Source organism: Theobroma cacao, chromosome 1, assembly GCF_053813885.1.
Source record: "Theobroma cacao isolate CCN51 chromosome 1, ASM5381388v1, whole genome shotgun sequence".
Lineage (NCBI taxonomy): Eukaryota > Viridiplantae > Streptophyta > Magnoliopsida > Malvales > Malvaceae > Theobroma > Theobroma cacao.
Genome location: NC_142639.1, coordinates 10928520 through 10951915, shown reverse-complemented (window position 1 = coordinate 10951915; position 23396 = coordinate 10928520). Strand labels below are relative to the sequence as shown.

At 30.5% G+C, this 23396-nt stretch overlaps 4 protein-coding genes across 5 annotated transcripts; all 4 read right to left on the bottom strand.

The window, feature by feature from the left end:
- Positions 1-651: 651 nt before the first annotated feature.
- On the bottom strand, positions 652-2376 carry LOC18612257 (GRAS family transcription factor). Its single transcript, XM_018114383.2, has one exon. It carries the CDS (start codon positions 2092-2094, stop codon positions 769-771), a length of 1326 nt encoding a protein of 441 aa, XP_017969872.2. The 5' UTR covers positions 2095-2376; the 3' UTR covers positions 652-768.
- Positions 2377-6810: 4434 nt separating this feature from the next.
- Positions 6811-7429, bottom strand: LOC18612256 (Ribosomal L27e protein family). Its single transcript, XM_007048953.3, has one exon. The coding sequence runs from the start codon at positions 7364-7366 to the stop codon at positions 6959-6961; it is 408 nt and encodes a 135-aa protein (XP_007049015.1). The 5' UTR covers positions 7367-7429; the 3' UTR covers positions 6811-6958.
- A 2675-nt stretch (positions 7430-10104) lies between these two features.
- LOC18612255 (protein CYSTEINE-RICH TRANSMEMBRANE MODULE 4-like) lies at positions 10105-11097 on the bottom strand. Its single transcript, XM_007048951.3, has 3 exons — positions 10842-11097; positions 10544-10694; positions 10105-10426 (listed from the first exon to the last, which is right to left on the bottom strand). The coding sequence occupies exons 1-3, from the start codon at positions 10870-10872 to the stop codon at positions 10381-10383; spliced, it is 228 nt and encodes a 75-aa protein (XP_007049013.3). The 5' UTR covers positions 10873-11097; the 3' UTR covers positions 10105-10380.
- A 4282-nt stretch (positions 11098-15379) lies between these two features.
- LOC18612254 (uncharacterized) lies at positions 15380-21942 on the bottom strand. 2 transcript variants are annotated; one of them, XM_007048949.3, is made up of 7 exons: positions 21708-21942; positions 21053-21223; positions 20802-20942; positions 20584-20715; positions 18792-18842; positions 18638-18704; positions 15380-16106 (listed from the first exon to the last, which is right to left on the bottom strand). In XM_007048949.3, exons 1-7 carry the CDS (start codon positions 21714-21716, stop codon positions 15739-15741), a joined length of 939 nt encoding a protein of 312 aa, XP_007049011.3. In that variant the 5' UTR covers positions 21717-21942; the 3' UTR covers positions 15380-15738. The 2 variants fall into 2 exon arrangements, with proteins under 2 accessions (XP_007049011.3, XP_007049012.3); XM_007048950.3 differs by having other exon boundaries at positions 21748-21942.
- Between the last annotated feature and the right edge of the window lie 1454 nt (positions 21943-23396).

Below are 23396 nucleotides of genomic sequence, written 5' to 3'. Positions count from 1 at the left end.
TGCCAGGATAAAATTATTGAGTAATGCTGCTATGACCTGTGGGTGTGGCTGCTAATTTTCTCAACACATTGACATATATATATTTTTTAAAATTAAAAATAAACAATCTTTTCAAATTCAAAAAATCATTTTTTTATTTTTTAATTTTTTAATTATATATAAAATTAGTTTTTATTTCAAATTGAATTATATAATTATTTTTAATATAAAATCTTAAATTCATCAGTACAAAAGGAAAAATGACGAGCTTCCTCGGCTTAGCTAGTAGCAAAAATGAAACCCACCCAAGGCTAAGTTTTTTGGATTCATAAATAAGTAGTAATTAAAATTTCTCGAGTGCAAGAATAAAAGGGTATGGGAACAATTTATACAGGAAACGGAGAATTGCCCAGCATCCTCAGCTCAACATAAGAGAAAAACAATAAAAATGAAATTTAAGCAAAAGCAATTACTATGATATCATTATCACCATGTGATAATCCTCCACACTCACGGGAGCCATATGGAAGGATATTCCTTGCTTTACTTTTTTCCTTTATTTTAGCTTCTTTTTTTGGTTCACTTTTTCACATCTCTCCATGTATGTTTGAAAAGTTGATGGAACAAACCCTTTTTTTTTTCCTTAAAAGAACTGCAACATCAGCAAAAAGATTGACGAGGGAACACAGTTGTTTCTCCAATATTATTATTGTTATTATCATGAATCTATAAACCAAAATCTTGAGAGATTTAGAAACTTTTAGATACACAAAAATGATAGTATATTTTTTAATCGGACGGCTGCCACGCTGAGGCAGTCAACAAAGACAAATCCTTCCACCCCAACTTGAGGCACCCATTTTCCTCCACCAGGGTGTATCCTTTCCATGGGAACATCCCTAGCAGAAGGCTAGCTTGGGCCGCCGGGTTTCCACCCAACGATACGGGTCGGAAACCGACCCGTCTCAACTCTTCGCCCCATCTCTCCACTTTAACCTCACCCGTCCTCTTGGGCCCACCTACTGCCACGATGTTCCTTATCTCGCTCCCGAACAGCTGCTGTTCCACCATGTGCCTTTCGAGGCTGTCCACACCTAATCCGTCCCCAAGCGCGTCGAACAACGCGCTGTAATAATGCAATGCCTCCACGAACCTCCCTAGAAAACTACCCCCGTGACTCAGGTCCTGTTCGACGATCGTGATTAATTTCGGCTTCACCAAAGTCAACAATCTCAACGTCCCTAAATCACTCCCCGTAATATCGTACAAGCAATGATGCATCCAGTGAACCACCACGGCTTCACTCGACTGCACCCCGAGTTGACTCAGATCTGTTACATTTCCGATTTTGCCCTCCAACGGATGAAACTCGAATGGCAAACCCAATGAAGTCGCGAAATCGGCGAGTCTTCTCCCGGTCGACTCGAGGAGCTCGGAAGAGGATCCGAACCCGGTGATTCTCATTGAACGGATCTTTTTGGACCGGGAAGCAAGGATATGGAACAATCCTGGCCATTGGAGACCTTGCATAATGTCGAGATCAATGACGTGGACACGATCTTCACCGTCCAAGGCTTGGAAGATGGCTTGATTGGCGGTAAAGTGAGAGAATTTGACCAAAGGACTTATCGAATTATAAGATTGCAAAGCATTGAAGATCTTTTGGGACTGAGTTAAGGTAAGCGACTTGGTGTCGAGAGGAGAATAGGCTCTTAAGCAAGAACTCACCACACGCGCCTGGAGTGCGTGTGCAAAGTACGCGCCGACGCGTTCGGGAGATGAGCCGAAGGGAGAAGAGAGCTCCGAGATTTCAGGTAAAAGATCGGTGGCATCCTCGAGGTTATCCATGGCAACGCACTCAGCGCATTGGAGCAGGAGACCTAAAAGTCTTAGCCCCGTTGACTCACCTTCGATTACAGTGTCTTCCTGTTCATCGGCGGCCGTTTTGTCACCGGAGGAGAAGTTAGGACGCTTAGTGGAAGGATCATCGGCGGAGGAATGGTCGCCGGTGGCGGCGGAGACGTCTCTTTCGACGCGCTTTGACTTCATCGAGGAGTTAGGATTGGAGCTGGGGTTGGAATTGATTGGAGATTGAGGAACTAAGCTTTGAAGCATGATCGATTAGGAGCGAGAAAGTGAATTTAGAGCGAGGGAAAGAGAGAGAATAGATTCGAAAGGTGAGGAACTTTTGGGAGAAAAGGGACAAATCTCTTTTGAAGAGAACGGCAACAAAAGTTTTTCCTATCCAGAGCTTTTTGCAGAGATGTGTCAGAGATTGAAAGTTGCGGGGGAAGGTGCTGTTTGGGTGTTGGGAAACTGAAGGAAAATTTCTGTTAAAGGAAAAAAAAGGTCGATAACTTTTTTCTCCATTTTTAAAATCATATTATGTGATGATCGTTAGGTAAAGGGAGGCTGTCGTTAAGTCCGTTTGATTAAATGGAAGGATTAGGAATTGAAAATGAAATTAATTAATAAAAAATGTTAATTAATTATTAATGAAGCATATTTATGTTATCATTGGATTCTGGGGATGTTGTTTTGGGTAAGATTAAGGGATGTAGATTTGTCTTTACGTTAAGACATCGATAGGTCTAATAATTACGTTTACGGTAGTAATTTTTTAATAATTTATGGTTATATCGAAATAAATATATAAAATGGACTTTTTTTTGAATAAATATATAAAATGGATTTTTATAACTTAAAATATATGAGAACATAAAAAATAATATAAACTCGAGAAAAGGTTAAAAGGGTTGTGGGTATATCATTTAGCGTATGGTAATTCGTAAATATGGGTATGTCATTTAGAGTATAGTAATTCGTAAATATACTTACTTAGTACTATAATATAATAATGGTTGGCATACAGTGTAAAACTTTGTACGTAACTGATCAAACAGTACCCAACTTGCTAGAACCGCTTTTTGTGGGCTCACTCCGGTCCGCTTTTCATAATTTTCTTTTGTTAAAATTTGAATTTTATCTTTTTACTTTTTTCAATTCTGTAATTTTATATATTTATAATGTCTCAATTTTAATAAATTTAATTAGATAATAATTAATATTTTTTAAATAAAGAAAGTTTAAATTTTCTTATTTAAAATAAAATTTTTTGTATTAACATGTTCAAGTTAGTATATCATGTCATCAAACATAAAAATACAAAATTGAATTTAATTGTAAAAGTTCAATAATGTTATTGATTGTTTTTAAATTAAATTTTAATAAAAACATATGAATTAAATTCATTAAAATTAGGATAAAAAAGACTAAAATAATATAATTAAAATAGTAGAGGGATCGAATTTATTTTCTTTAATTTTATAAATCTTAATTTTTTTTCTCATTTTCATTATTCAAATTTGAATATGTCAATTACAGGTTTTAACTCATAGTTGTTGAATTGTTTCCTTGAAATTTATTATTATTATTTTGAATATGTAATAAGCTTAAATTTATTATTAGCGAGCGGATTAAGCTCTCAAAACAAAAAGTTATGTAAAATTGTGGAATCCTCCTTTAAATTTCAATAAATTATTCATTTTACCTTTGAACTTTTAAAAATTTATCGATAAGTGCAGTTGCGAGGTGTATAAGTTCATACTTGAGTTAAATTGTTTCATCAGCAAATTTGTCCTCAGGCAAAGCCCAAACGAAATGCCATTGAGTGCTCAGATCGATGAAAAGAAGGGTAAAATACAAACATTATCTTCAGCTTTAGTTGAAAATACACCTAATTCTATAAAAAGGTAATACTGTTGATCACCAAATTTATTTCAAACAAAAAGACAAGTATACACCTACACCTTTCTTTTATATTTGTTCATTTTATATATTCTTTTGGGTTTCTCTTTTCATCTCTCTTTTTTTTTTGTTCAACATTTCTTGTTTTTAATTACAAAATTGTGAGAAGATTTAACTAATTTTAAAATCTATTTTAATTAGATTAAATTATAATTCAACTATACATCAAATATATTAAATTATATAATTTATTAAAAAATAATGGTCATCTATGAAAGTTTATAGAAATAAACCTCATTTTGTTTATTTTTTTTTTCTACTTTTTCATTTCTTTTTCTTTTCATTTTAAACCTTTTTTCACATTAATGGTAATTAATTAATTTTAACAAAAGATAATTAATATATTCATATCAAAGTTAATATATAATCTTGAATTAGAATATAAATGAATTAAAATTTAATTTGGAACAAATTAAAGATGATTTTAAAATTCTTTAAAAAAAAGATGATTTTAAAACTAATTAAATTTCACAATGAACTAAATCTTATAATTTTATGGTTAAAAGAAGTCCTGTGTAACCAAAAAAAAAAAAGAAAAGAGAAAAAATAAATAATTAATAGAAGATATGTTTGTCTTTTTATTTAAAATTAACTTTAATATTAACAACATTATTTTGAGAGGTGAGAGAGAGAGAGAGAGAGAGAGAGAGTGTGTGTGTGTGTGCTCATTTTACATTTCCTTATTTATTGTTATCAAGTATTTTGTAAAGTCAAAGAGTGAGTCATGTTTAGAATATATTCTACTTGAAATCCCAAAATGAGGAATGATATCCTACTTGTTACCAAAATGGGTACATTTATACTTCCTTCTTGTCCAAATCTTCAAACCTCTGTCTCTTTGGTAGACGAAGTACTCAAAAGTTTATTCATACATCATTTAACAATACAAATATTTGTTAAAAAGATGTGATCTGATATCAAGACTAAATACAAAGAATTGAACCACTTACCCTCCTCTTAAGTTTTAAATTTTAACAATCTCGTTATGTTTTATAAGAGAATTACAATTAAATCCCTTTTTTTTTTAAATAAAATTATCAATACAAGTAGAAATTATAATTTTAGTCAAATATTATATTTCATATAAAAAAATCAATTAAATGAACCAATCAAACAAACCAACCAAACCACGCAGTTGAATCAAATTAAATGTACAAAACACAATATATATTACTAGTTTTATCTGTAACTGCACAAAATAAGCATCTTAACATTTCCACAACCATAGCCAAATTAAATAATCTTTAATTATATATATATAAAAAGATAATCTTCGTCTCCTCTTGAGTAATACAACCAAGTTCTGAAAACCACATAACAAGAACTAATTTTAAACATTTTTTTGATGTTTAAGTCATTCAATTCTTGATTTTTTCTAAAGAAAAAAATTATAAGGATGGTTTCTGACAATTTGAAAGAGAATTTCGATTGATCTTAAATCACATAATAAAATAAAAACGGAGCAAATGGCCCATGCAAAGAGTTTTGCTAGTACTTTGTTGTTGAGAGTCATAAACTTAGCTTCCTCGTCTGTGTCATCATTTCTGCAGTGTCTGCAGTGTATGATATATGAATAATTGAATTCCATATTTCCGTTCAGTTCCATACTATCAACATCTAGAGAATAGCTAACACAAGTGATTTAGATTTACTGTAACTATAGCATAATTTAATTTTAATGGAACTGAATGGTATAGTATTGATATTATCCAATTGTCAATATTCTTCCAACTAGTTTAGAGATTAAGGGGTAAACAAGAAATAAAATAAAATGAAGAGCAACAGAATTACCAACAAATGCCAGCATTTATGGGTCCTAAGCCAGATGATTACAAATGACAATAATGAAAAAACCAAACTGTGAAGGAATTAAATGTGTAGATTGGCTTAATTCTGAATAAGCAAACAGTTCTTCTCTAGTATATGAGATGCAAAGCATGTTTGCATAAATGCAATGTTGGATTCAATATACTGACAACTATAACACCCTTGGAAACTAGAATGTATGAAGGAACCAGGCACGTAATTCACAAAAGCAAGCATCAGTAAGTGGACCACACTGAGTGAATTCGGTTTGGAAGGCACCTTAAAACCCCAGAAGTACTTCATCAAAGCAACAAAATTCTAAATTCAGGATTAATTAAGCTAAATAAGAAGCACATGGAGAAAAGCATTCACACAACCAAAATGAAGCGGTCATGTAGCTAAAAGTCTATGACCATTCATATATCTAGAAACTACACATCCGCTGATGCAATTAAATGGTCTTCTAGGATTTCTAGGCCCCAGCACACCAAGACTTATCATAGCTTTAATCAGAGGCACTATCACAAGAATCCATAAGTGGGAAACCCTAAAATAATCTCTACTTTCAATTCAGCTTTGCAATTTCAGACAAGCATACCAAACCCATCTACAGTATAAATAATATAATTGCCATCACAAATAGCAGTCGTAAAATCATCTTGCCTTTTGAAGAACAAAAGGAATCGAAATGAGTAGAACATGAAACAACAAAATGAATAACAAACAACTAGCAAAGAAACCAATTTGAACCAAAAGGAACAAAACAAATTCAGAATACGTCCTATCTTCTCAAAAACAAGAATCTAATGGCTTTTAGCTTTTACAACTAATACCTACAAGCTTAATTTCTTGACCAATGCTGATTACAACAATATAGCCAAACCAGCAAATCGACAGCCTAATAATCACCATTAAGGATGGAAGAACTAAATTGCAAATGCCCTTTAAAACCAAGAAAATTGCACCCAATCAGATCCAAAATGCAACGGGAACAACAATGCACCTCAAGATGAAGCAGACCACTATCTCATTTTGACATCAAATAAGCTGCAATAATTATACAAAAATAGCCACACAATAAAATATGTTCTAACATTAAATGATTTAATTATCATCTTCCAACGTTCTACAGCTCTGCGGTAAAACAATATGATAGATCATAAAGCATGCAGAAAGGTTCAAAAACATAAAATTTCTGACAGAAATGAGCAGATCACGTATCAAAATATAACTAAAATAAGAACCCAGAAAAATCTCATCCGAACAGATTCAAATCCAAAATGTTCAAGACACTAGATAAAACTCAAACTTCTTTTCTTCAAAATGACAATATAATAACTCAAAAGCGACAACACCAACAAAACCCTTAAAACCTAAGCTTAGTAAAGAACCACCTGTTCTTTCCAGTCTTGAACCTCTCTTCAAACCTCTCCTTAGTTGCCTTGCAGGCAGCCACTTTCTTGTCCTTTGTCTGAAGAGCATCGACGGTGACCACGTCTTTCAAGTCCACGTCGAGGGTGTAACGCGTGGGCATCAGATGCTGGTAATTCACGAGCTTGATGAAGCACTTGACGCGTGACTTCTTGGCTGTTTTCTTGGCGGAGTCCTTTCGAATAACCTTGCTTGGGTACTTCTTTACCCCTGCAACCAAACAGTGGCCGTATGCGCGTTCACGTGTGCCGTCGTCGAAGGATTTCACGATCACGGCTTTGCGTCCGGCATATCTGCCTTGGAGGACGATGACGGCCTTGTTGGGTTTAAGAAACTTCACCATGGTGACGGCGGCTGCAGCGGCTCTGATTCTCTCCTCTCAAAAACCCTAGGTCGAGGAAGATAGAAAAATGAAAATGCGCTATATATCCAATCAGGAATGAAACCCTAGCGCCCTTTTATTCTTGATGGGCTTTTTTATTAAAAGATTGGGCCTGAATTGGTGTGGGCCTCTATTCTTTGGTCTACTAGAACCATTGCCGAAGCAAGTGCTTGTTACTAAATTCTGATATAGTAGTCTTAAATGTTTTTGTTTAAAATTATTTAAGAAAATTAAAATTATTTTATTTTATTCAATTAAATCTTTATATATTTGTTTTGGATAAAATATCTCTATATCTCTAGGTTTTAATTAAAATTTTAAGCAAGTATATTAATTTTCGAAATGAACACTCAACTCAAAAAATGTAAACATTATTAATAGAGATTATGAAAGAACTAAAATATCATTTTTTTCTTTATTAATTTAAAAAATTATTATATTTTTTTTGAAAAAAATTAAAGAGTATTGATTAGTGCTCCCCTCTCTTGGGGAACAATGCTCTTTATTTTTTTCAAAAAAATAATAAAAAATATATAATAGTAATTTTTAAAATTAATAAAGTACAAAATTATCATTTCAATATTATCACATTATCAAACTAATAAAAATACTACTAGTTGACTATAAGCTAGACCTAAGGTAGCGTTTAATATGAGTGAAGTGAAAGCACATTCTTTACAATGTGTCTAATTAAATTATATTGTAGTATTTATTTTGCAACATACCACTGCAATGTAAGATTGCAATGCAATCACATTACAGATAAAGGATGTAATGTGATTAAAGTTTAAAATCAATACAATCGCATTACATTGCACTCTGCAATTTTATTAAAGATATTTTTACTTTTTAATTTTATTATTTTGTTAAAAATATTTTATAATATTATAATTAAAATAAAAAATATTAAAATAAAATATACAAAATAAGAATTAGAAATTAAAATAAAATATATAATATAAAATATTATATTAAAAATAAAAAAAATATATAATATTATAAAAAATAAAAATAAAATATATGACATTAAAATATTTTTAAGAGATGATATTATATAAAAATTAATAATAAAAAATATAAGTATATTAAACTTATATTTTAATAAATAAGAGTAATTTTGAAAATTAATATTATATTCTTAACAAAGTACTTGTAAACCAAACGTTGTAATATTATCTTGCCTGCATTTTAATCATTATTTTATTTCTATATCAAATATTATAATGTTATTTTCTCTGCAATCACATTACTTATAATAACATTACCTGTAATCACATTATATTATAAAGTACTAAATACCACCTAAATGTCAAGCATAAGATTTTGTTTGGAGCGGAGTGTTCATTTCGAAACTAATGAACCTGTTTGAAATTTCGATTAAAATTTAGGAGTGTGAGGGTATTTTATCTTTTTATTTTGAGTCAAATATGTTCTTATAATTAACAGTTGATTAATTGTTATTAGTCTTAAAATCTCTTCAATACACCTTTAAAATACACTTTGACCTTTCAAAATGCATTATTGCCCCCTTATCATTCATTACCATTAATCAATAATTATTTATAAAAATAAAAAATATAATTACCATCAAATAATTGAAAAATAAAATATATAAAGAATATCATAACTTAATTTAATTAAATAATAATAAAAATATTTTTTATTCAACATTTATCAACTTATAAAATAAAAAGAGAAATAATGCTGAAAATAATAAAAAATTAAACAAAGAAATAAATTATTTAAGATTATTTTATTAACAATTTAAAAATTCATAATTTTGAAGTGAAGTAAAAATATTATTTCAATTAACCTAAGTATAATTTTTTATTTGTTTTCCGTTTGTTTCTATTTTCTCTTTATTTTTTCTTTCGTTCTTCTCATTCTCTTGTTACTCATGTCGAAAAGCATAATAATTCCTTTCTTTTTCTTCCCATTTTTCTCTCTCTCCCAATTTGATCTCACTAGTTCTTTCCATCTCCGCCCACCACCATGACTACAACCCAAAATCATTATCACCAAAACACCAACACCGTAGAGGGAATTTTTCAACAATTATTACAAAATTTTAATAATTTTACAATATTTACTATTAACATTTTGTTAACATTTTCTTTACTTTCATTTTCTAGTCTATCAAACAAAGAAAGAATTTCTTTTTCCTTTGCATGTATTTTTCCATCCTTCACTCCATAGACTTTGGTGGGAAGGAAATCCTTTTTTTTTTCAGTTGTGCCTAACTTAATATCTTTTATGACTTTTCCGCTTTTCCACTATACAAGTTGAAAAAGTTTGACTCAATGATTGGTAATTTTTTTTAATAACACATATAATTAAAACTAATAATTCGATAAAAATGAAATTTACTCATTTTAGATAAATCTTTGCATTAGACAATTACAGGCTTTAAGAAAAAAAGAAATACATATACCTGTAAAAGATTGTTAAATAAATAAATAAATAAAAGAGCATAGGCATCATCTTTTGGTAATATGCAAAGCCAAGATGAAACTCCCAATTGGTTTATACATTTTGCGCACACATTCTTAGTTTCGTACATAGATAGTGCTTGCTAGATCCAAGCCTTCAATTATTGTAGAGATTTTTAAAAATAGATATTAATATAAAAATTATTTAAAAAATATAAATATAATTTAAAAATTATATACGTATCTAAATATTTAATTCATTAATTAATATTTAAAAAATAAAATTTGAATCTTCTTCTTTAAATTATAAAATAAAAAAACTGATTGCGACAATACAACCACCATAGAAAAAAAAATACAATAATGATTTATTCAAACAAAAAAGCACTAGGAAAGAAACCTAGCCGTCTCATCCCCATGTTCATCAAGGAAAAAACATATAATTTCTCACCGAATGAGAATCAAACAAATCAAACTAATAATCCTATAAACAAATGGAAACTCTAATGAATGAACATGATTAAGCTTCTAAAGCTCTGGAAATCTTCAAAAGCATGCATCCAAAAGACAACAGCAGCACAAGGCAGCACAACTGCAAAAAGCAAACAAACACAGAATAATTTTCAGTATCACTCATTAATGATTCACAATTTCAAATATCATCTTAGCAAATGAAAGAGATAAAAGCAAAAATTGATGTAAGACTTACCATCCCTTCCAGAATCCATCACCTCTGGACTTGGTTTCGGGGGCAACAGGATTTTGAGAATATTGCTCTTGACCGTCTTTGCTCATAGGGTAACCAGCTGGTGGTGGAGCCACATAGGGTCCTGGTGCAGTAGACGCAGGTGGGTAGGCAACTGAACCAATATCATTCAACAAGAAAACCAAACTAGTTAGTTTTTGCTATTAAAAATTTGAATCCACCAACATAGGGAAGGCTATCATCATAGTTGTAGATATGCTTGATAGATAAAAATATAGACGAATATGTCAACAAGACTGACCTGAAGGCTGATTCTGCTGGATGTGACTCATCTTTGGATTTAATTTGAACAACAAGGAGGAAAAAAGTAGTAAGTTTTAAAGAAATGAGATGAAATATATAGGAGGAAAGAAAGGGAGAAGAAAAGATTGGGTAATAAATGGATAAGATATATATGAAAAGGCTGATAGATTGCGATGGATATATATAGAGGAGAGCAAAGGGTATTGGAGGTTTCTTAGAAGCCGAGGTTTCTGAAGGTTGGCGGCCTTCACCGCGTGGAGGCTGGAGGAGGTGGAGCCTGGGCGAGGGGGACACCTACTCCCTATTGCAAAGACTAGAAATAGTGTTTTCAAAGTTTTCGTCCTTCGTTGCTGATTTTTTAATTAGGTCCATGACGTATAAATCGACGTGTATCCGACCAAACCTGGCTTTACACGTGTAGCTCTCTGGGACTGCACTTTCCTATTTTTGTATTTCTCTAAAACTTTGGTTTTGTCTCCCTCAATTATTATCTTAGGACAATTGGCAGTTTCCTTTGGTGATCCCCTAAATTCCTGTATCTGCCAATATTTACAAGGCCCTCACGCGTGAAAGGATTCGGTGTTGAAGGGATTATACTAATTCATAATTCAGATAATAATGCCACGTCATAAAAGATACGCGCTTCATCTTTGTATTAATTATTAAGTTTGACATGTCAATGTCATTAAATGGCAATTTAGAAGTGAAGAGAATTTATTTTTAAATATGATTAAATAAAATTAATAAAATCTTCTTAACTAATAAATCTCATTTAAAATATAATATAATATATATATATATATATATATATACATACATATATCTTTATAAATAATTATGTTCCAAAGCATTAAGATGAATCTTTACTACTAAAATATGGTATTCAAATTCAGAAATAAATTATTTTATATACGTGACTTTCTTTTAGGTAATATGTGGTATGTTATTGAGAATGTGATTATTAGGTATTTGATTGCTGAGAACATAATTTTGTAATGTTTAGTATAATATGAAAAAGTGATGATTTGAGAAAATGTAATTGTTAGGAAGATTACATTATAGTGTTTGATTTAAAAGTACTTTATTAGGAGTATAATTTAAATTTATAAAATTACTCTTATGTATAAAAGTTGAATAAATTTACATTTTTAATATAAAATTTGAACTTTTAAACACCAAACCCTTGAAATAATAAATAATAATATAACAAAAATAATATAATATTTTAATGTTAATTATTTAATTATTAAACTATGTAAAATTATTAAATATTTATTTTTACTCCAAACCTAGAAATTTAAAAAATAATAATGCTTAGAATTATTACATGAATAATAAAAAACATTATTCAAAGAGTTTTTTTTTGTCTTTGAACTTCTTTGATTAATGATTTCTCTTTTTATTTTTTTAAATAAATAACAAATGCTTTTAATAATAATTTTTTATGAACATACATAAAAGTTCAATATTCCACTCAAATTTATGTTTCTACCATTAAAAAAGGAAAAAAAAAAAACTGAAGGAAAAGAACAGCCCGCGATGTTGGAGATGAAAATGAAAAAAAAGCTAAACAAGAGAGCACTAATGCTAATGCTGGAGAAGGAAAAAGAAAAAAAAATTCTAAATCAAGAGAGCAGCCCCTAAATTGGTGAGTAGGGAAAGGAAGAGTTGACCAAAATGTGCATGTGAGCGGGAGAGGAAGAAGAAGAAGAAAAAGAAGAGTTGGCTGAAACGTGCAAGTGAACGGGGAAAGGAAGAAGAAGAAGATAAAATAAAGAGAGGAGTGTCGGGGAGTTATTGGGAAAATTTTTTGTTACATTTTTTTTATTGAGAGAAAGTAATGTTACCTCCATGAGTTAAGGGAATAACATTCTCTTAACTGATTGTTATGACTTTTTCTTTACAAACACATTCTTTTTTTATCATTGTAAGCCAAACAATACAAAATCATTGCGGTCAGTTAAATTACAATGAATGTCTTCTACTTTTCATAAACTAAATGCCCCCTTAGTTTCTTTCCCTCTCTTGTATTCCATGTAGTTTTACTTGGACGTTAGCTGCTCTCTTGGTCGTCCACCGCACATGAGCAATCTTTCATTTCGGAATGGTAAAAGATCTTATTAAGAAGAGGAATGATGTTTCAAGTAAAGGGTAGACAACGACGTCCCCACATATATATCTTCTATTAACTAAAACCCCAATCATATCAGTACTGAAACTTCTACTCGAGAAATATAAGACAACACTTGAAGGGCATTTAGCCTTCAGAGACCAATAATTATTTCCTTATGATACAAAGAAAACGTAAAATGCTTTATTACGTGGCGAAATGGGGAAGGAAAAGACATCAGGCATTGTTTTTGCCAAGTAAAGAAATAAGCTATGTTGCTTGCACACTTTTCAAACGTGATTCCCCTACGGAATAAAGGTCAAAGAAGCGCGTCCAAGCTATTCACTTGTTCACATATCTTTGTAATATTTTCCATATCCATCAGTAAACGATGGGCTGCTTCATTCATCATTTGTACGTACCCTTTTTGGCCTTTAGTCTTTGTATGTACATTGTTAAGGTGCGGTTGTTCAACTACAATTGTATAATGTTATAGATTTTATATGAGTAAGAGATAAGGTGGATGTTGAGGCTATAAAGAACTTTTTTCACTTACTAGGTATATTTTTTGCATTGAAAATGTAATCTCCTAAAAATATCAGCTGCTTAATAAATATTGATTAAGTTACATCTAGATTTACTTGATCTAAAATTTATTGTCACTAGTTGAAAAGCTTAATTTACATTTTATCATTGACGGGAGATTTATGGTAAACTCTTTTAATTGGTAACTATATTTACTTACGATTGGACCAACATTAAAGTATACCGCTTTTTTTAGACTATGAGATTTGATGCTGTAAAACTTGGTAAGTATAATGTTTTATTGAAATTAGATTCCATTAATTAATAGGTTATGAAGCACAATGTTGATCTTGTTATGTATCATGTTGCTTTAGACATTGTAGAAATTAACATATGAGTGCTTAATGGATATACGGTTGGTAATTACTTTCATTCATTGACTCGTTAATGTCTTTATATTGTAGTATAGTTATTTGAATTGGATCAAGTCCGATCTGATCTTTGAAATTTTAGTGCAACAGCAACAAAGAGATGTCTAAATCCACTCAATATTGGGCCATATATTGAGTTCTCAAAAGGTAGGCTGCTCAGCCCAAAACCATGAACACCACTAGCTAAAATGATCATTCTTTCGAACCATTCCAACAAACCGACTAAATATATATATATATGAATTAATATTTGATGTATTGACAAGTCACTGAATTCTGACACCTTGTTAATGAGATAAGATGGATATTATTTTAAAGAAAACAAAAAGTTGATAATAAAACTTGATGCGATTTTGGAACTTTATTTATTTTCTTCAAAATAATATCCACATTTTATTTTTATCAGGATTTGGTGATATGAAAGTGTATAAAAATTATGCATTGTCAATTTATAAAATATTAATCTTATATATATATATATATATATATATATATATATGATTCAAGGTCGTCAAATGAAATATTGTTTCAATGAAAATAAGGAGATTCATGAAAATTATAAGTTTTGAATACAAATCTCATTGTATGCAGTTGATTTAATTTTATGTTGAATTTTGTTTGTTTTATGTGAATTTATTGGTTAGATTATTTCATGGATTGATTTCATTGAATTTTTATATAAGTATAATAATTTATTGCAGTTGTGATATTGTTTGTGTTCGTAATTTCATATTAAAAAATGAAAGAAGAAAAAAAATTCAGAGCAAAATTATACTAATAGTAGAATGTAAACATTACATCAGTGAATTGTTTAAATTTAAATGAGATCAATGAATTCATGGGTATTAAATCATTTCAAAATGGTAAGATTCAATATTTTACATAGATATATATTAATCATGCATGGAAATATTTTATTTATAATGTTGCTTTGAAATCATCTTATGATTAATAATCATATGACTATGTACAATTTACAAGTTTTAATTTAAAGAGTTAATATGGATAGTATGCATATCCCTGTATTGATCACTTTGAAAATTGTCTCAAAATGAACATAAATATATATATATGGAGTGAAACTATTTGAGAGACGAGATGAGAATGTTCTAAGATGACATTCTTAGGTGCATTAAGGCCTTACAAGACAACTAAAAACAACAATCTTTAATTGTTCAAATTATGTTGACTTTGAGTTTCAACTACAAACTCTAGCTGCTGAGGCATTGGCATTGAAGGAAGGTGCTGTTTTAGCTGTTATAAGGGAATTTTAACAAAGCCATTTCCTAAGGAAGGAGCAGCAGTATTATGGTTGGAAAATTGCTTCTTTCTTACGGTCACAAATTAAGTTGCCATTGCGCAAGCCTTCTACTAATATGGGGTTACTCGGCTCTTAACATAGCTTGGGTTGGGTTGATACACCCCATACATAAAAAAATACCTTAATTCGTAACATATAAAAACAAGAGAGAAGACAAAAAGAGTTGCACTCCTTAACCAAACAGATAACATTCTTACAAACTTCAAATACAAATACCCTGATTTTTTATATATGTATAAAAGAGGATAAATCAGGTAATGTTCACACTTCACATGACATGCATACATATTTATTAACAATCAGTCCATCTTATTCCTATAAAAAAAAAAAATAAAGTAGAATAATAATCAGTCTATCGGTTGTAATACAAGAGTAAGCAACAATGCATTCAAATCAAGTTCAAGAGTGTAATTTATAATTTACATAACCCTTCGTCTTTCAGACTCGTGCTCTTTTGCGTGTTTGGTTTGCTTTTCCTTTATAATATCTGTCTTGGCTTCCATGCTTTTCATTTCTTCCTTCTCTTCAACATCTTTCCGACCCTCTGCTGCACCAAGTCCTTAAGCCATGAAACATCTAGACCAGCGAACTCCAAATCGTCAACACCATCCTCCATATGCTTGATATCCTCCAGGTTGCACTTCTCTCGTTCCATGGTTGCCATTTTGTAGACCTCAGCTAATATATTCATGAAGCCATCTCTTGATGCTTGGAGGCGAACTCGAAGGCCTGATGCGATGTTAGGGTAATTGTTGAATATTTCCTGGATCATGGGAGAATTTTCCCTCAGTACCCTAAAGCCCTCGACAGTCACGGTCTCACGTAATGGTGATAGCTTGGTTTTGGCAATGCTAGTCCCCTCATTGAGCAAAGAATCTTCCATGATTCAAAACAACCACCATGTTAGGCTAACATATGACAGAAAAATATTTTGGTATTTTTAAAAAGGAACATATAAAAAATAATTGTCCTGTAAAAAACCAATTCATATCACTCATAATTACTTTCAATGTACTAATAAAAATAATAGCAATGTGACAGTTATATAAGCTTGAAAACAATAGACAAAACATCTTATTATGATTAGAAATCTCAAATATCTAATGATAGGGTTCAGATCCTCTCTTTTTTAGCCTTCTGACCAATATTATCTGATACACATATAACTACCACTTGAATGCACAGAATTTATCCATGAAATTGTAGATGTTAAGTAAATGGTCATGATGAGCATATTGATGGTATTTATCAAAACAAGTCTTTCAAGAACGAAACACAACTTATTTTTATTAACAAATCTAAGAAAATGAATATAAGAAGCATAATCGTTTTCCCATAATCTCAAACATCTTACATACCCATTATTCCTAATTATTGAAGAGAATAGTGTACTAATACTTACTTAAAGAAAGAGTTTAGATATTATCACTGCTTATAAAATCCATATTAATACCCTCCAACTAAAATGTGTCACATTAGATTTGTTTCCTTTTATAATAAGTTACAGTACACTCCATCACCTTCTATCCAAAAATATTCTTTTGGGAAATTTATCCTATACACTATCACTGGAATTACTCCGCTAGAGAGTTGCCATATGTCTTATCAGACTATATTTAAAAATAATAATAAATATATGAACTTTTTTAATCTTACTTGTGGATTTTAAAAACTCCAAAGATTTTGAAGTTTGAACTATGCACGATAGGAAATAACACTCTCTCATCACATAAATCTCATCATGCATCCCAAGATTCAAATTTGAGACCTTCAAGATGGAATCTCTAATTCTAACAATTGGGATGTCCCCTTGGAGACATAATCTTTCTTTATTTCCACTTTCTTGCCACCACCTTTCCCATTCTATTTCACCGAAATTCCAAATGTAAACTAATTAAACACTATTTTCTAGCATTTGCATCAAACTTATTTGCTAGGATTTTTAGCAGTAGGGAAACTTACTCTTTTTATCCCTCCATATCAATTCATTATTCTCCAAAGAACTCTCAAATTACACCCAAAAATAAAAGGTCAACATTGTTCTCATCCATAGTATCCCATAACCATAATATAATCCAGGAAAACTGAATCAACCAAGAAATTTCTCTCCTCATAAATCTTCCAAGAGCCATTCTCAACTTGAAATCTCTTCTCATCATTTTTACACTAATTCTTTCTCAAACACATATACTTAACCTAGCAATCTTCTCTATAAACCAATAGTCAATTCTTCAATCTTTTCATAAGTTTAGAGTTGGGATTTTGGAATTTCAAAGTTGAATTGGGGAAAGGTGGAGATAATGGAGAATGAGGGTTCAAGGCATGCTCTAGAGAGGCGTGTACCGAACAAAGAAATTAAGAGAATTTTAGACAAATGATCATGTGTGTAGGAGCCTATTTTGGAAGATAAAAATAAATATCTGATAGGATATGTTTTAAATGGAATCTTTAGATATGGAATCTCACAGTCAGCTCCATAGAGAAGATTTTAAACTCTACAAGAAAACCCTAATTAGTTACTTAAAATTAACAAATCAATCAATAATTATTATAAATTTAATTTCAGTATTAGTAAACATTTTTCATATATGGCAACAATATATTAGCACACAAGCATACAAACACAAGAAATAGTAAAGCATAAACTAGATTCAGCCAAGCAAAGCACGTAATCTTGCAACCTCCTTTAAAACTTTCTATTTATAAATCCCTGGTGAAACTAGCAATAAATAAATTTTAGATCACTCCTATAATTTGACTATAAAAGACAAAAATAATCTCAAATTCATAGGTTTTGGGAACTTAACATTTTCTATATGCACTTATCATTTTACGCTCCTGTACACCTCTAAATTGATTGTATGCTCTAATTTTTTTTCTTACTTAATTATTTAACCTATTTATTTCCTAATTGTAATTTCTCTAATGTTTATGTGAATATAATCACTTAAAAGGTCTTTGGATTGAAAAATACAAAATGTACTAATGAGAGAAAAAGATAGTTTTATTAGACATAGAGCATTTGGATTTGTTTTTTTTTTCTTCTTATTTTAGAACTGTTATATATTATTCATGTTTCCAAAGTGTTTAAAAAAGAAAAAAAAATGGAAAGCTTTGTGTAAGAAGGCTTCTCTACCTGACCATATAGAAATAAGTGTTTGAGAAATCAAAGGCACCCTTAATTAATTTAGTTTTATTAGACATATAGCATTTGGATTTGTTTTTTTTTTCTTCTTATTTTAGAACTGTTATATATTATTCATGATTCCAAAGTGTTTAAAAAAAGAAAAAAAAATGGAAAGCTTTGTGTAAGAAGGCTTCTCTACCTGACTATATAGAAATAAGTGTTTGAGAAATCAAAGGCACCCTTAATTAATTAATTCACAAATTCATTGGGTAGCACATACCTGTGGTCTCATCGAACAGCCGCTCTGAATTCTCATTGAAGCCTTTCAGGTTCTCCGGATTGTTCAACTAAAACAATAATTTGGAAAAGAATCACATTCAGCATCCTATAATACGAAAATCAGTGCACTAAGTAATGAAATAGAATTAACATACCCACTCAAGATCCATTGGTATATTATTTAATTCCAAGTTCACAAAATCATCCTGCAAATTAGGAGAAACATCAATTGCAGTTGCACATGCCATCAATTTTAAAACTCTGAAGGGTTAAATAATTACATGCTATTGTTCTAGCAACTATATATGATGATGATGATGATGATGGAGGTGACCGTCAGTTTTATCAAAGACTGTGTGGCATATAAATATTTAACACTTTGATGTTGGATACTTTAGGATAGAAACATAGATCTTGAGTTATGAGTTGTTCCCCCAAGATGTCAATCTTTTAAGTGGCAACAGTATGCGGTATTGAAAGAGTCAAGTGCATGTTTGGGCTAGCTTCGGAGTAATAGTGAGTTGACCAGAGTATTAGAAATGAAACAGTATGTTGAAAGTAGGTTAGCAATCCTATGCTCTTTAAAAATAAAGCATACAATGTGTTGGAATATAGGATGTTATGCTTTTCCAACTTCACTGATTTATAGGCTTACATATAAGATACTACTCTTTGTCTAGTAGAAACAGCACAAATGGATTATGACTTTTCTCCAACAAAGGAAAAGTTTAAATTTCCACTTCATAGTGTAATATGATTGCATGTTTTTTTCCCAACATATGAAAAGAGGATGAAGTAATAGGGAGAACTGGGCATAAATTTAGGAGACGAAAAAGGCACAGCATAAATTTTGAAGGTTGAATTTCAGGTGATAGAGTGAAAAACTAGGAAAGTTTAACAACAAAAGGCTGGCAGATCTAGTACTAGAAGATCACGAGAAGTGGCAATAGATGGCTGAGTATGGTAGTAAGGAGTCAGGAGAAGTAATGGTTGGGTGTAAGAACTAGTAGGAAGAGAAGGAGGTATGATCTACATGGTAGCACTAAGTTGTTAATGGTCCAGATCAGATGTTGACAATTTTACAATAAGTAGAGTATTACCCATATTAGCAAGTTCTCGTACACCAAAAAAAGAAATTAATCAGGGGAATATATTCTTTTCTTGCAAGGTAAAGGAGCATTTATTAAACAATAGAAAAGAAGTGTATGATGTTATATATAAGCCAAAACAAGGCCAATAACAAAGAAAAGGAAAAGGCAATTAGGCAAAAATATTGTAGGCAGTCAGTAATCAAAACCAGCGGCAAGCAGCATTAAAGAAATAGTTAAAACAAGGGTATTCACTTGGACACGATAGAAATTTGAAGTCCATCATTGAAAGAACCACCACTTGGGGAAGTAAATTCCAGTTAACGGAGATGACATATCAAGGCAAAGTGTCTATAAATGATATGAAGCTTTTAACAGACACTAATAACCTTGTGATTTGGTAATAGCTATCTCCTTATAAAAGAAAAAAATTTGTGAGTTTGGGTTTGTATGATAATTATATGAGATAGGTATGCTCCACTTCGCTTAAGGCATCGAGAAAGAAATTTTTGACACTTAATGTTTAGTTTGCCAAATAAAATTAAGGGGTGTGATTAGTTCATTATATCTTTGATGCCTGTGAATAAATGAGAAAATTTAACTTTATTAGTTGAAGAGAATCAAGAAGAGATTAGATGGTTCATAACATCATTTCTATATGTGTGTGTGTGAACTTAATTATTTGAAGGGTATCTACATCAAGAATGATATTCATTGTATGGTATGTGTTCTCCTTTACTAGCTAAATTGATAAAGTAAAAAAGCTTTAGTAGACATGAGTACACTAACATACATATTCATCCCATGGAAAAGCCAACAGTTGCTAGTTAATCAAAACTCCTATATTGTGTTTGCATACCTGCTGATTGAGAAAATTTTGTTGCAGCTGTTGCATCCCAGGTTCCAGTGCTTTGTTTACCATTTTCACCATATTCACTTTTTCCGATTGATCACTCACTTCCCTCCCTAAGTTATCTGCTAGAGCAATGTTCTATAATTTGCACAACAAAAGCAAAAGTTAGAAAGGGGAGACAGGCAACAGAGAGATGAGACAGGGAGAGAGGATTGGTCTCTTGCCTCTAAAAGCTCCTCCTTCAAGCTGTTTATCTCAGACTGTTTCATCTCCTTCTCCTCTTTCAATTTTTCGTTCTCTTCCTCCAATCTTTTGTTCTCTTTCTCTAATTCTTGGTTCTGCTCTTGCAATGCTTGGTTCTTGGCCTTCATTTCCAGATACAAAAAGGGGAAATTTCATACGATGCATAATAAAAACTAGGGGAAAAGATAATAGATACCAAAAAGATACAAGAATAAGAGAGAAATTTATTTACAGCTTTATTTCGCCGATATTTTCTACCACTTTCTAATTTATTTTCATGTCTTTCAGCAGCGGTTAGCTTCGTTTGGCGACCTCCCTTTTTTGCAGGTTTGTTACCTGAAGCCATTGCCTGCTCATTAGCGCCGAAATCCTCCATATTCACGGACATGGAAAACGAAATCCCCTAGAAAAAAAAAAAAAAAAAAGAGAGGAAAGAACATCATAATCATAATGTATACTACTATATACTTACCGTACAAAGCAAAAAAGTGGAAAAGGAAAGCTTTCCAATAAAAAGTTCATTACTTGATTTGATCGGTAAAAGTAATCAGTTCATAGTGTTCCTGTTCTTGTATGGTCTCATGATCACAGTAATTAATTAGCATAACCAAAATGGAAAGACTCTTATATTGGAAAATCAACTTTACCCCAAATAGTATACAAAAACAAATTTGGGAAAAACAGAAACTCAAAAAAATATTCTTGAAAAAGAAAAATTCAAGCTACTGATAAACGCATAACTGGAAGAAGCAAGAAAATTGAAGCGAGCAAGCGACGAATCAAATTGGTGTAGAAAAAGAATAAAAACCACCAAGAAATTAAAAATGCCAAAGAAATTAGCTTCCATATTCTTTCAAAGTACGAGAGGAAAGGAAATCAGCGCTTACTGGTTCCATTCCTCTGGAGAAAGAGAGTATAGCTGCTTACAACTTTCAAAGATTCATACTGGAAAACCTGCAATCTCGAGCTTGCAATAAGAATAGAATGGATGGAACCAAAACAATTCAGGACTCGACAACACAACTGAATCTCTTACAAAGCTATGTCTGTCTCATAATGTCTCGCGTAAAAATCGCGAGACATGAGTTTGTTTATCTTCTCTACTGCAATCCCAATCTAGGGAAACTTACAGCTAAGTGGATTAAAATACAAAAAAATAATGACCAGTGATTATTTGTATACTAATTATTGTTTGGTGTAATTGTTGTATGATAGGTATATGTATATTAATAATAAAATAATTTTCACATGTCTTAGTTGTAAGAAAAGAAAGAGCAAAAACAAAGAAAAATGCAAAAGGTCTGACATTAATGGATTTAGTTTCTATATTAGTGGATTAAAGCAATATAGAACACAAGTTAATCAATTAATATATCTTATTAATCATTTAGACTCTGGTCTTAATTTTGGAGCTTGTCTCTAGAGTAAGTTAATGGATCAGTTAATTATTGATTAAGTGAAAAATTAATATTTTAAAAATATGAGTTAATTGATTAAATTTTAAGTGAATCAAATTAAATGCAAACAAATGTGAAAAATCTGAAGAGTTAAATAGATTTTTTATTTTTAAAAGTTATAATCTTTGAAGCAAGATGTATATATTCATGAATAAGTGTCTACAGCACCTTTTGAGACCTATAAATACTTCCCAAAAGCATTAAAAACAACATCTAACAATCAAATCATTCAAAAACTCTTTCATTCATCATCTTAGCATATATTTTTCTAGATTATTTTCAATTTTGCTAAAAGAATTTTAGAAATACATTTTTTGATTCCTTATCCTTTTAAACATTTTTTCTTGAAGATAACAGTTTTTAAAAGTACATTTTCATTTTGATAGAGAAATTAATATTTTTAAGAAAGTTTCTTAGAAATGAGTTGCTCTGTCTCTCCATCACATTGATTACACATAGAAATTAAAACAATGATTATATATATATATATATATATATATATATAATCATACTATTGGTTATTCTTCACATGATAGATAAAACTTATTTTGTAAATGGTTTTATCCTTATAATGTAGCAATGTATATGTTATAATAATAAATTATGCATATGAGTATAATAGAATGCAAATGCCATATAGGGTGTGTTCAATGAACCATTGAAAATTGAAATTTTTAATAATTTAATTTTTTGATGCGTTGATAGTCCAATTTTGAAAACAACTTGATGAAAAATTTTTAATAGAAAAGTGTCAAAAATCTTAGGTAACTACAAGCTACGTAATGTATTAAGTCAATTATTTAGAAAAAAATTGTTATTTAATTACATTAATCTTATTTTCTTTTCTTTTAACCATTTATTCTTTCTTTTTTAACTATTATCAATGCAAAATACTTATAAAATTATATTTATCTTTAACAAAATATTTAAACTCTACTCAATATATTTAATTTCAATAATATACCAGATAAATTTTGTATCATATAAATTCAGTACTTAAAATTTTTAGAATTAAAATTTTAATATTTAATTTTCTATTGTTGAATTTTTTTTCAATTTTTCAAACATCACCTTAGTTATTAATTTATTATATCTTGATGTATAAGATTCATGAAAAAA

What these genes read in the sequence shown, in the direction of transcription:
- LOC18612254 (XM_007048949.3), bottom strand. An exon ending in TGAAGGAGGAGCTTTTAGAG is followed by an intron (nt 20,716 to 20,801) that starts GCAAGAGACCAA and finishes TGCAAATTATAG; the next exon opens with AACATTGCTCTAGCAGATAA. An exon ending in AAAATTTTCTCAATCAGCAG is followed by an intron (nt 18,843 to 20,583) that starts GTATGCAAACAC and finishes CCTAATTTGCAG; the next exon opens with GATGATTTTGTGAACTTGGA.
- LOC18612257 (XM_018114383.2), bottom strand. Translation starts at nt 2,094, where the DNA reads ATGCTTCAAAGCTTAGTTCCTCAATCTCCAATCAATTCCAACCCCAGC.
- LOC18612256 (XM_007048953.3), bottom strand. Translation starts at nt 7,366, where the DNA reads ATGGTGAAGTTTCTTAAACCCAACAAGGCCGTCATCGTCCTCCAAGGC.
- LOC18612255 (XM_007048951.3), bottom strand. Translation starts at nt 10,872, where the DNA reads ATGAGTCACATCCAGCAGAATCAGCCTTCAG. An exon ending in CCAGCAGAATCAGCCTTCAG is followed by an intron (nt 10,695 to 10,841) that starts GTCAGTCTTGTT and finishes ATATTGGTTCAG; the next exon opens with TTGCCTACCCACCTGCGTCT. An exon ending in GATGGATTCTGGAAGGGATG is followed by an intron (nt 10,427 to 10,543) that starts GTAAGTCTTACA and finishes TGCTTTTTGCAG; the next exon opens with TTGTGCTGCCTTGTGCTGCT.